The 12,019-nt window shown below is 35.7% G+C and overlaps 2 protein-coding genes across 2 annotated transcripts; both read right to left on the bottom strand.

The window, feature by feature from the left end:
* Positions 1–1,748: 1,748 nt before the first annotated feature.
* On the bottom strand, positions 1,749–2,995 carry LOC133790562 (uncharacterized). The gene is made up of 2 exons (XM_062228232.1): positions 2,216–2,995; positions 1,749–2,076 (listed from the first exon to the last, which is right to left on the bottom strand). Exons 1-2 carry the CDS (start codon positions 2,810–2,812, stop codon positions 1,900–1,902), a joined length of 774 nt encoding a protein of 257 aa, XP_062084216.1. The 5' UTR covers positions 2,813–2,995; the 3' UTR covers positions 1,749–1,899.
* Positions 2,996–3,008: 13 nt separating this feature from the next.
* Positions 3,009–4,657, bottom strand: LOC133790563 (F-box/FBD/LRR-repeat protein At3g26920-like). Its single transcript, XM_062228233.1, has 2 exons — positions 4,519–4,657; positions 3,009–4,379 (listed from the first exon to the last, which is right to left on the bottom strand). Exon 2 carries the CDS (start codon positions 4,292–4,294, stop codon positions 3,572–3,574), a length of 723 nt encoding a protein of 240 aa, XP_062084217.1. The 5' UTR covers positions 4,295–4,379; positions 4,519–4,657; the 3' UTR covers positions 3,009–3,571.
* Between the last annotated feature and the right edge of the window lie 7,362 nt (positions 4,658–12,019).

A 12,019-nucleotide genomic window follows, 5' to 3' on the forward strand; every position in this document is an offset into this window, starting at 1 on the left:
TATTAAAAAAAAACTAAATTGTGAATTTCATATATATATATATTTATATTTACTTGGGTTCGTTGGTTTGAGTTTAAATCAAGGCCGGTGGTGTTGGGAGGGTTAGTTTGGTGTGAAGGGGTTAATGGTTTTTTTATTTCATATGCTTTGTTGTTTATTTTTTTTATTTTCTCTGTGTTAAATTTAATTAATAATGGTGTTGTTCATCCCTAATCGGTCTATTGTTCTTTTAGGAGGATCCATGGTGCTTATGATGAAACTTACTTTGTTTGGTGCATGTTTATTTTCAACATTTGGAAGAATGGTTGTGTGAATTTTTGGGTGGTTGGTGTTTTGTCGCGCTACTCAATTTGCTTATGCAGGACCTTGTGCTTCGTGATCTACCGTTCTCCTGTGATGAGTTTCATGAGTATAGTTGGTCATTGTTATGTTGCCCTTATTTCTTGCTTGAATAATGAGTTTGTTTTTTCTCAATTTTTATTGAAAGACTTTTGGATGATTGTCATTAGTGGAATAAATCTATTATATGCTCATTTGATTTGAAAACCTAATCTACTTCACACTCTTATGATGCTGGATAGCTAGCAACTTATTGGACTTTTAGTTGGGGGTAGCTATTAGGGTTTTCTTCATTTTTATTGTAAATGACTTGGTAAGACTATTATTGTTCATCATGCTCTACGAGCAATATCTTCATGTAATGGATTGGAAAACCCACAGATTGAGATGCCCAGATTAAATGGTCAATGTCCTTCACTTCAGTAGGCTTGCCGCCAAATAAGATTGAGATGCCCAGAATTTGTAAGAGACAAATCTCCAAAAAAGAAAGATTAGAGCCAAAGTGATGTTCTTGATAACTGCTCAAAAGCAATAGGTGTATAGTTTACATGAAGCAGCCAGAGAGACTAACTCTCTCAGTCACATATTGCAAGCAGAGAAATTATTACTCACAAGAGTAGTCCATTCATACACAACATAAGGCAAGCTAAACTTGTGAAAATGATAAAAAATGATTTCAGAGTCCCAGATCTTAGAAATAGCACTCTCCAGCCAGATACTCAATCGCCTCTGTAAGCATTGAAGTATTTTGGGTTCCCTTGCAGGTGTTATAGCAGGATTGTTAATGCCTGAGTCTGCAGCTGAGCTAGAAGTAATTCTTGTCTGATAGCCCAACTTTACAAGTGCAGCCAGATATTTGAGTGATTATTGCTACAATGTCAACATGAAACACTTGATATCAAGGAACTATCACACAGGTCATTGATTGGGATGCATTTACAGCAATGTAAAACTAGACAATAATCATGATTCTTTTATTAAAAAGTTCATTTCCCCAACAATAACAATAATAAAAAAAAAATAGTGGTGCAAAGAGTATAATCGCATAACAAATAGAAGATAATAGGTCAATACTATAAATTGGTTTTTTGGGGTTTTACTGGCATTACTAAGCGTCTCATCATCAGAAACATAAAAGTTAAACTACCAGAAGAAAGAAGGAAAAAGAACAAAAACATATCTAAGATATAATAAATAAGTGAAAACAATTAATAAGACAACTAAATGACATACCTTACCTGAGCAAACAAATATGCAGCCCTCGCTAAATTATAAACCTTCTCAACAGTTGTACTAGTGTGAGTTCAAGATTGCATTGCAGATTAAAAAAATTGCAACAAAATAGAAAAATAAATCGATAATGCTAATAAATAATATCAATATACTCAAACACAAGCAAATATAAGAAATTCTTATGCAAAGTAGTAAAATCCATTCATATTAAACTAAGCTGCTGATAAAGTAATAATTACAATCTCAAAAGAACTAAAGTAACAATTAGCAAAATAGAAAGAAAAAAAAAAAAAGACCATCATTCCGGCTCATAATTACCCTTAACAACTAAAATAGTTCCTTTTCATTAATACATAATGTTTCTAAAGTGGGTGAAATCCACATTAAGGATTCTTTCAACTTTGATTCACTCTCTGGCTTCCTATCAGTTTTAACTCTGAGATGCTTCCAATTAAGCGAAGAAAAAGGACACATCCTCTTCAAATTTTCTGGCACAATGAGAACCTTCATGTATAAACAAATTTCAAAAGACGAACAAACGTATCAAGATGACATATAGATTAATAATATGAACTTGAAATAAAGTCATCAAATCAAACAACATAAATAATTAATTGAAAAGGAAAACATCTAATGAACATACCTTATCTGAGAGAACATGTAGGGTTATTATACTCCAAGAGCAATTGAGATTTAGAAGAAAATTCATCATACTGATAAACTCATTTGCATCACAATTCTCGCGCAGATTATGAATGACGAATTTTCCATCCAACGAATTAAATGACTCCATTGATATGCCAAATTTGATATTACCTTCATAAGAAAAGGATGCTAATTTTGGAGCTGATTCAACTATAACTGTCATTCCATAATCACGATCAGCATACATATTCTTCAAATTTAAACTTTTCAACTGCTGATTCGAGATTTTATTCTGCTTCAAATTCACTCTAGCGCATTCTTCTAGAGTCAGACTCTCAAGGAGTGGGAGGTTTGAAATGACATCTTCTAATGGCAAAGACGGGTCTTCCAATTTTCTAATACTCCAATCAAAAGTTAGCGAGAGATTTCTAATTGCCTTGCATGCAGAAAGATTTGTGCCTTCGAAGATATATCTATGCACTACCAAAGATTCAAGATTTGTGGCTTCAAGTTGAAGCGGTGATGCAAAGTCATCTGTTATCCAGATTTCCGGATAGCGTTTAGATGGATAGCCTCGGGGAAGGAGAATCATCATATCCTTCACGAAGGGTGACCAGGGGTCGCGGATGAATAGAAAGGCTTCGCCTCTTCCGGTTAGTGTCTGGCACACTCTTTACAACAACCGCGACCCGGAAGTTCGTCAGTTCTCCCGCATGGATGCCCTTCGGGGAAGGTCCTTCCAGGAGAAGCACTTCAGGTTATCTTCGCGGATACAGTTCCGTGCCTCGCACGGAAAAAGATCAGGCGGTCGAGTCACGGAGGAGGTATAGTTGGAATGATACCCATCTGACACAGGATCCCGCCTGACAGGTCGAGGCCGCACACATCCCAGCGCGCCTAAAAGTGCCTTTTCGCCCACTGTTCCGCTGACAGCCTGGAAAATACAGCTACCTTTTGACATTCCCCATATTTTCATGTAATTATACCTACGTAGAGTCTGGTAGCCATGCTGCTAGAGTAATTGTATCCCCTATTTACGGCTAGTGTAATTAAGACTCACAAGGGTAGAGTAAAACCCTAATAAAAAACCCTAGCTATAAAAACCTCCTCATTTTACGATAGGGGGGATAGAACAAGAACTCTGTGAAAAAATCTCTTTAGCTTCATCTTCCTCAAGAGAACCCGAGAGAAACATTGTGAGTTTGTGAGGTTCTTGTACACCAGCCATTTTACTGTAACTCTCTACAAGTATAATAACATCGACTCGTGGACTAGGGCTCATTAACGCCTGAACCACGTAAAAAACCTGTTTGTCTATTTATATTTCTACACTTCTACAGTTCTTATCTTTCTATTATTTTGTTTGTGTTCGTTTCCGAAAAACTAGGTAAACATCATCATATTCAACTTCCAAGACCTTGAGGCTTAAACTTTGTAAACGAAATGGCCCATTCATTATATCACACGAATGTAACAACAATTTCTCGAGGGAAGGGCAACCCAACGAAAGCTTGAATAGCACATCATCATTTGTAAATAAAACTGTGTTAACTAACAGAGTTTTCAATGCTGGAAGTCGAATTGAATAAGAACCAGTGCTTAAATCTAAGTTTCCCAACTCCAAAATAGTCAAATGTCTTGAATTGAATACTGATTTAGGTAAGGGGTAAAAGTAAAAATTATCACCATCACAGTCATCATTCAACCAAACATTTAATTTCTTGACTTTATTCTTAACTGCAAAATCTAACCATTTATCTATGCGAGTGGGTTTGTTTGTTTCATAGTAAGACCGCATCTGAAGCTTAAAACTAGTAAGGGCTGAATCGACTGTAAAATTCATACCTCTCTTGCGGTGTTTCAAATAATTGTCAACATAATTGTAGAACTTTTCTTTGTTCGATGGCCATCGAAATCCAGTGTCGGAGAAATAAAGTGTGGGGACTGAGTGCCACATGAGTTTCCAGCGCTTTGAAAGGAGGCATGTCCGAACAACATCCACAGTGGGAAGAAAAGACAGAATGTGTAGGATTACTGCATCAGGTAGTTTCGAAAATCCATCTTCTTCCACATTCATTGATGATGTAGTTTTAGCTGTTTTATCTCTTTTTTTGGCAGGACGACCACTATTTCTTTTCAAGCCATTTTTAGCGATAAGAGTACTGTACCCAAAAAAAAATAAAATTAGAAAGGCTGATTGGTTCGTCCTTAGTTGTGGCTGCAGAAATTGTCTTTCTTGAACCAGAATGTATACGAAACAATCAAAGGATTAGGATCTGAGTGTTGAAGAACAATACATACCTAATCTGTTGCTGCGTAGAAAGCTCGGAAAACCAACTTTTCTTTTTCTTTGAGAAAGAAGTCACTGTAGGCGGTGGTGACGGTGGCTTGGCTTATACAGCGGAACCGAAAGACCATTCGTTCTAAAACTTCTGCTTTGTTTAGCAACTGATTTAATAACGCTAATAAAAATTACATCTTAATTTTTTTTTAAATGGTATTCCTTATTTCAAAAAAAAAAATCTAGAAAAATATGTTTTGAAATTTATTAACACGTGAAATTAAAATGGTAAACAATTAAATTGTTCGTAATTAGTTGCTAAAATTAAAATGAAATGCATATTAATATGATATTTAATACATAATTTCATAATTTATATCTATATGTTATATAAAGGAGAGCATCTCCATAATGTGACACTCTAAAATTGTTAAAAAAAAAATTTAATTTTAAATTTTTTTTACATTTTTTAATTCTTCTCTAAAATTACTCCAAAGTACCTTTTGTATTTTTTAATTTTTTTACTTTTTTAATTCAAAAGGGAAGATTGTGTTGCTGATCTAATTCATTCTCTTAATAATATTCTGCTACAGAAAATAATCACGAGTTAGAAAAAATGAAGGAAAAAGTTATTTAAATTCCAGTGCGTAACGTAAGTTTTACTTTATTCTGTATTTATATTAATTTTATGGGAGTATATTCTAAAAATTTACATATTTGTTTGATAATATGAACTTGAAATAAAAAATAATAATGAAATGGAAAAGAAAACAAGTAATGAATTACCTTTTCTGAGAGAACATGTAGGGTTACCATATTTCAAGAGTAATTCATCTTCATAAAAAAATTCAGCATTTTGATAAACTCATTTTCGTGACAGTTCTCATGTAGATAATGAATCACGAATTTTCCATTCAATAAATTAGACGGTTCCATTAATATGCTAAAGTTAATATTACATTCATAACAAAAAAGATTCTAATTTTGGAGCAAATTCAATTACAACATTCATTCTATTTGAAGCATATTCATTCTTCAAACTGAAACTTTTCCATTGTTGATTTGAGATTTCAATGTACTCAAACTCCGTATAACATAAATCCTTCAAAGTCAAATTCTCAAGCAGTGGAAGGCTTGAAATCTGATATTCTATTGATGATGAGTCTTCAACACAACAACTAAAACATAGTGTGAGATTTCTGATTGTCTCACATGTAGAAAAAGAATCCTTAAAGATTAACCAATTTACTGTCAAAGTTTCAAGATTTATGACTTCAACTTCAAAAGGCAATAGATCATGAACATTTCTAGATCATGAACATTTCTAATTTTCAGGCACTTGAGACTTTGTGAATAGAGCACACCACTATGAAGATTTAAGTTAGAACATGAAATCAAAATAGTCAAATCTATTGCGTTGAGTTAGAACATGAAATACAATAAGTGTTCAAAACTAATCCATTCAACTTCAAAATAGTCAAATCTATTGCGTTGACTACTGATTTTGGTAAGCGGTTGCTACGACGGCAAACGTTCAAGCATCAAAATATCAAGACAAATAATAATAAATGCCTTCAATTGATTTGCATTTCAATGCTATTAGATGCTTCTTCTTTTTTTAAAAATTTACAGTATTTCAAGAGAAACAACTGTATATATATATACATATACATACAATCATAAAGTGAAAGCGATGTGGGTTTCTTGTGAAAAATGAGTCACTATAGAGGGTGGCTCTTCAGTTTAAATTCATGCTAATATATAAATTAAATTTCACTTAAAAATTAAGTGCTTCTTATAAAGTAAAATTTACCTCACATATCTTTTCTATAATCGTATTTTTGTATGGAAAAAAAATCTTTCAAAATATGTAAAAAAAAAAAAAACAAAATAGGCCTTTTTGAATAAATTTCTTAAAAAAATAGTTTTTCTTTTGTCTTAAAAAATAGTTCTAATAAGAAAATTATTTTGAAATTTATTAACAACTAATTTTTTTTTAAGCAATTGTCATGATCTTGTCCTCTACATTGCTCCAAATTGGATTATATGCATCTTCTCTGCTACTCAAATTGTATAAAGCACACTCATCATCAACTTCAGGATCAACAATAATTATGGTGATGTTGATGGAACCACTTATCAAATAAGGACATATTATTCCACTGCAGCACCATATATACCTTGAAAGCTTTAACACAAGAACAAAGCAATTTGTGTACACGACCTTGAATGTCTACCATATTCATTCATATACACATGATACCAAACTGTGTTGATGCTGCAATATATAGAATTGATGAGAAGAGTAAATCAATGGGGTAGGGTACAGAGATTGAAAGAGTTGGTATGAGCCAAATCTCAAAAGAAGAAATATCATAGCCAAAGTTATGTTCCTATTTATTTTTCAAAAGCAAGTAATAGGTGGTGTATAGTGTAATGTTGAAGCGTAAAATAATAGACAGGGTTAAAAAGGGAATTGTGCAATAATGAGAATGTCCATGATACATAGCTTTTATTACAAGAATGCCGTGAAGGAAGCTTGCAGAAATAGACAAGCTTTGGTAGATAACACGTGTAGCATTTTAACCTTTTATTGCAAGCTACGTGTTGCATTCTAGCATTTTCCTGCAAGTTACATTTTAGCTTCTCTAGCAAGCAGCCTTGGCCTATAAAAGGACGGCTAACAGAAGCAATGGGACAGACAGAAGGGAAGATAGCATCCATACTCATCATTAGTGTGCCTCTCCATAAACTAGCTCTTCTTAGCCTAAGCCAGCTTTTCTCAAGCAGACTAGGTTGTTCATCATAACCTACACCACGCCTTCTCACCCTTACACATATAGATATATTTCCAACCCTTGCTCAAGCCTGACTGCAAACTCGATTACCAATATATTTCCAACCTTGCATAACCTAGCTTGCTACAAATTCATATGTGTTTCCAACCTTGCATAATCCAACTTGCTTATATTTCCAACCTTGCATAGCCTAGCTTACTATAAGATCGTATATATTTCTAACCTTGCATAATCTAGCTAGCAAAATAAATATATATATATATATGCATCCTCCAACCTTGCATAACCTAGCTTGTTACAAATTTACTACAGGCTTGCTACATCCAGTAAAATAAACGTCCTAAGATACGAAAAGCAATCTAGACCACAAATCTCTCTAAGCTCTTTAAGCGATAAAGATGATGGGCTATGCTCCCTTGTTGTAATCTACTATTAATAATAAGAAGACAATTCTTGCTACCGTGGATGTAGGCAATAATCACATATATATTGCTGAACCACGTAAATGTGTGTTGTTTTATTTTATTTTTATTTTTATTTATTCATCATGAGAACATATAATCAATAGTTTATTATATTGTTTGCATTATTATTAAATGTTCAGTTAGAACCCCTGAACATTTTGGCGACTCCACTGGGGATATTATTAATCTACTTACATCTAAATCAAGGTAGGGTATTCAAGTTTGTTCTCTTGTTTGAATTCAAATGTCTTCCTCTATGGACATCCGTGAGCAGGAAACTCGAAATCAATTAGAGAACTTACGAAATGACAACAACACCAACAATACTAATGCAACGAATGCAGACAACGTTGTGCTAGCAAGACTCGAAAAACTTCAGAGGGCTCAAGATGGCATGATGCAATTACTAAGTACCCTTTTACCACAAGCACACCAAGAAGCTATTGCCGACAGAATTGGCCTACCAGATGAGCGCGGGACAAATGGCTCTCCAGTGAGGCATATAAACGTTACTGAACAACGTATCCAAACAACACCCGACAATGCAAGAGGCAATAGAACATCTGAAATTGCTGAAAGAATTGGTGAAGAGACACAATCTGTCTCTGAATTTGTTACAAAGGATGAACTAATCGGCCTTCTTAAGGCTGAAAGAGGTAAGTCATCATTGATAGTAACTTCCATTGATTTTCATCCACCATACCCTATGGAAGTAGCGGTGAAACCATATCCACGGGGCTACATGAGCCCAACATTTTGAAAATATAATGGAAAATTTGGCAATGCCAAAGAACATGTTATTCAATTCATTGATGATCTAGGGCTCTATGCACATGATTTTGAGCTAAGGATCCGCGAATTATCAAAGTCTCTCACTGATCGGGCTTATTCCTAGTATGCGAGCCTACCACCAGGAAGTATATGGAGTTGGGATGATTTAGTCTCTCAATTTTGTGCCAAATTCTTTATGATAGAAGATAAGTGGAGTATAGCTGATCTCTCAGGAGAAAGACAAAACATAGGAGAAAGACTTATTGAATACGTGCAAAAATTCCGAGAAAAGGCCCTCGACTGTGCCGAAACCATGCCCGAAAAAGATCTAGTTAAGATGTGCATCAAAGGAATGCTTGATGAGTATCGTTTGCATATTGAGAATCATGCTATCTATAATTTTGCAGAACTTATTGCCAAGTCAAGGAATAGTGAAGCCACAGTATCTCGCCTTGCCAAACCAACAAACACCAACGATCAAGCACACCGTCCATGGAAGGGAGCAAAACGCGGTGTTGACATAGCACTAGCTCAAGGAAGGCAAGATTTTGAGGCACGCAAAAGAACCAGGCAAAATAATAAACCGCCAGAATTTCCTTGCAGCAAAGAAAGAGTTTGTAGTTTGTTAGAATTATGGATTCGAGATGGGGAAGTAACCTTGCCGTTTGTTGCAAATTTTCCTACACCAGAAGAAAAACAACATGACTTATATTGTCATTATCATCGAAAAATTAATCATCCAACAATGAGATGTTACACTCTTAGAAAGATCTTCCATGAGCGACTAGAAAAAGGGGAAATCATCATAGATCCAAATACAGTGGAACAAAGACCATTTCCCCAACACCAAAATGGAGGAACTGTTATGACATGCACAGAGGAATCTCCTCTCATCCTCACAGGAATATCTCAAGACATACTTATCGAAGAAGTCGAAGAAGAGCCTCCTAACATAAGTGAGTACAAAAACATGGTTGAACCATTACTACGAACTAAGTTATTTCAAAATTTCTTTGATTGCTTAGAGTTTGGGCAAGATGCGAAAAAAGAGGCCACAGAAGCATTAGTTCGAATCGCTCAACATCATGGTCCTTCATGTTATGTAGTAGGATACCCGATACAAAATATTGCTAAAAAGTCTGAAGGAGCAATCATTTTTACTAGTGCTGACATACAAACATCTCCATTTCTTCACAATCGTCCACTATATGTTGAGGCCAAGGTTAATGGACTAAAACTCAAACGCGCCTTGGTAGATAATGGGGCTTCAGTGAATCTTATGCCAATAAGGATCTACTCTGCCATGAAAATAGTGAAAGGATGGCTTGTTCCACAAACAATCACACTGACTGGCTTTGCTGCAAAGCCAGTAAAAACAATGGGATATGTTACTGTCGAGCTAGAGGTGGGACCAATAAGAAGTCCCACTCGGTTTCATGTGATAGAAGAAGATACATCATATATCTCTTACTCGGGAGGCAATGGATTCACACACACAATTGTGTGCCATCAACGTTGCACCAATGTATCAAGGCACATATTCGTGGAAAGGACATTCATATCACGGCTACCAAAGCACCATTCGCTAGGGAGGAAGCTTACATGGCCGAAGCAATGTTCTTTGATGAACTCTTAGAAAATAACATGGAAATGGTAACAAGACCACGAGGGGTGCGCTTACCAAAATGGGAAGAATATGATATGATAAGTGAGCCTCCAACTGTTAAACCCAAGAAAGAAAGAAAGGTAGAAAAGGTCATGTTACCCAACGGAAAAAAGGCGTATCGATTATGACGGTGTATGGGGTCAGCATCAATACCTGACCCCACCATTGCTGTAGTAGATAAAATTGAGGGTGGCTTGGCCCCATTACATCTTCAAAATGGCATAAGAATGAAGGACGAGTCAACATTACACAAAGAGCCAAAGTATAAGATCAATAAATTGGAAGAGATTAACTTGGCAGAAAACCCCGAAGAAAAGAAACCTGTGTTCATTTCGACTGACTTACCTGTGGCAATGCGAGGTGAGTTGATAGAGTTATTATACAGATATCGAGATGTTTTTGCATGGACTTATGAAGATATGCTTGGATTAGATCCTAAATTGGTTACACATAATTTAAGTACCCTACCAGAGACTAGGCCAATAAAACAGACCCCAAGGATTTATAGGCCTGAAATTCAGCTTCAGATCAAGACAGAAATTGAAAAATTACTAAAAGCAGGATTCATTCGTACATACAAGCATCCAATATGGTTGGCTAACATTGTCCTAGTAAAGAAGAAGAATGGGAAGATAAGAATTTGTGTCGACTATCGGGATCTTAACAGAGCTTGTCCAAAGGATGACTTTCCTTTGCTGAACCTTGATACTCTAATTGACGCTACATCAAACTGTGAGATGTTCTCTTTTATGGATGGGTTTAGTGGGTACAATCAAATTCAAATGGCTCAAGGAGATGCAGAAAAAACAGCCTTTCGAACACCATTTGGAAACTTTTACTACACTATTATGCCATTTGGCTTGAAAAATGCTGGCGCCACCTATCAAAGAGCAATGACAGCAATATTCCATGATATGATACATGAAAGTATTGAGGTATATGTTGATGACATTGTCGTCAAATCACAGAGCAAGTTCAACCATATTCATGACCTTGAGAAAGCATTCCAAAGATGTAGAAAGTACAAACTCAAGATGAATCCCCTCAAATGTGCCTTTGGCGTAAATGCAGGGAAATTTTTGGGATTCTTCGTACATAAGAATGGTATAAGCATTAACGAAGACAAGACCAAAGCTATATTAGCCATAAGGGTACCACAATCATCCAAAGAATTGAAAAGTTTTCTTGGGAAAGTATCATACCTACGACGTTTCATACCAGCTTTATCTGAACTCACAAGCCCGCTCCAAACATTAATGCAAAAGGGAGTGCCCTTTGGCTGGGGAGAAAAACAGCAAAGCTCATTTGACAAGATAAAAACTGTATTATCGTCCCCTCAGGTTATGATAGCGCCCCTACCAAAAATTCCACTACTATTATATTTGACCGTTACTGAAACATCTATTGGGACGCTATTAGCACAGGAGGTTGATGGGAAAGAGAAACCTGTGTATTACCTCAGCAAGAGAATGAAAGGGGCCGAGATAAATTATCCGTATGTTGAAAAATAGTGTTTGGCCTTGGTGTACACAGCTCAACGATTGCGACACTACCTGGTAGCACATAAAGTAGTGATAATGACTAAAGCAGACCCCATAAAGTTCATGCTGAATAAACCCATACCTTCTAGTAGAATAGCTCGCTGGATACTAATGCTCAGCGAGTTCGATATCAACGTCATGTACCCAAGAGCACAAAAAAGTCAAGCCTTGTCTGATTTGCTAACATGTTCATCCAATAATGACGAAGATTGGACCCCAAAAGAAATCCCAGGAGGGTTACCCGAAGCTATGGTTTGCGATGACGAAATACAAGAGAAATG

This window comes from Humulus lupulus, chromosome 7, assembly GCF_963169125.1.
Source record: "Humulus lupulus chromosome 7, drHumLupu1.1, whole genome shotgun sequence".
NCBI lineage: Eukaryota > Viridiplantae > Streptophyta > Magnoliopsida > Rosales > Cannabaceae > Humulus > Humulus lupulus.

Coding starts and splice junctions, on each gene's coding strand:
- LOC133790562 (XM_062228232.1), bottom strand. CDS start 2,812: ATGATGATTCTCCTTCCCCGAGGCTATCCATCTAAACGCTATCCGGAA. Junction 2,077..2,215: donor TACATGTTCTCTCAGATAAG/GTATGTTCATTA, acceptor TTATACATGAAG/GTTCTCATTGTGCCAGAAAA.
- LOC133790563 (XM_062228233.1), bottom strand. CDS start 4,294: ATGAATGTGGAAGAAGATGGATTTTCGAAACTACCTGATGCAGTAATC.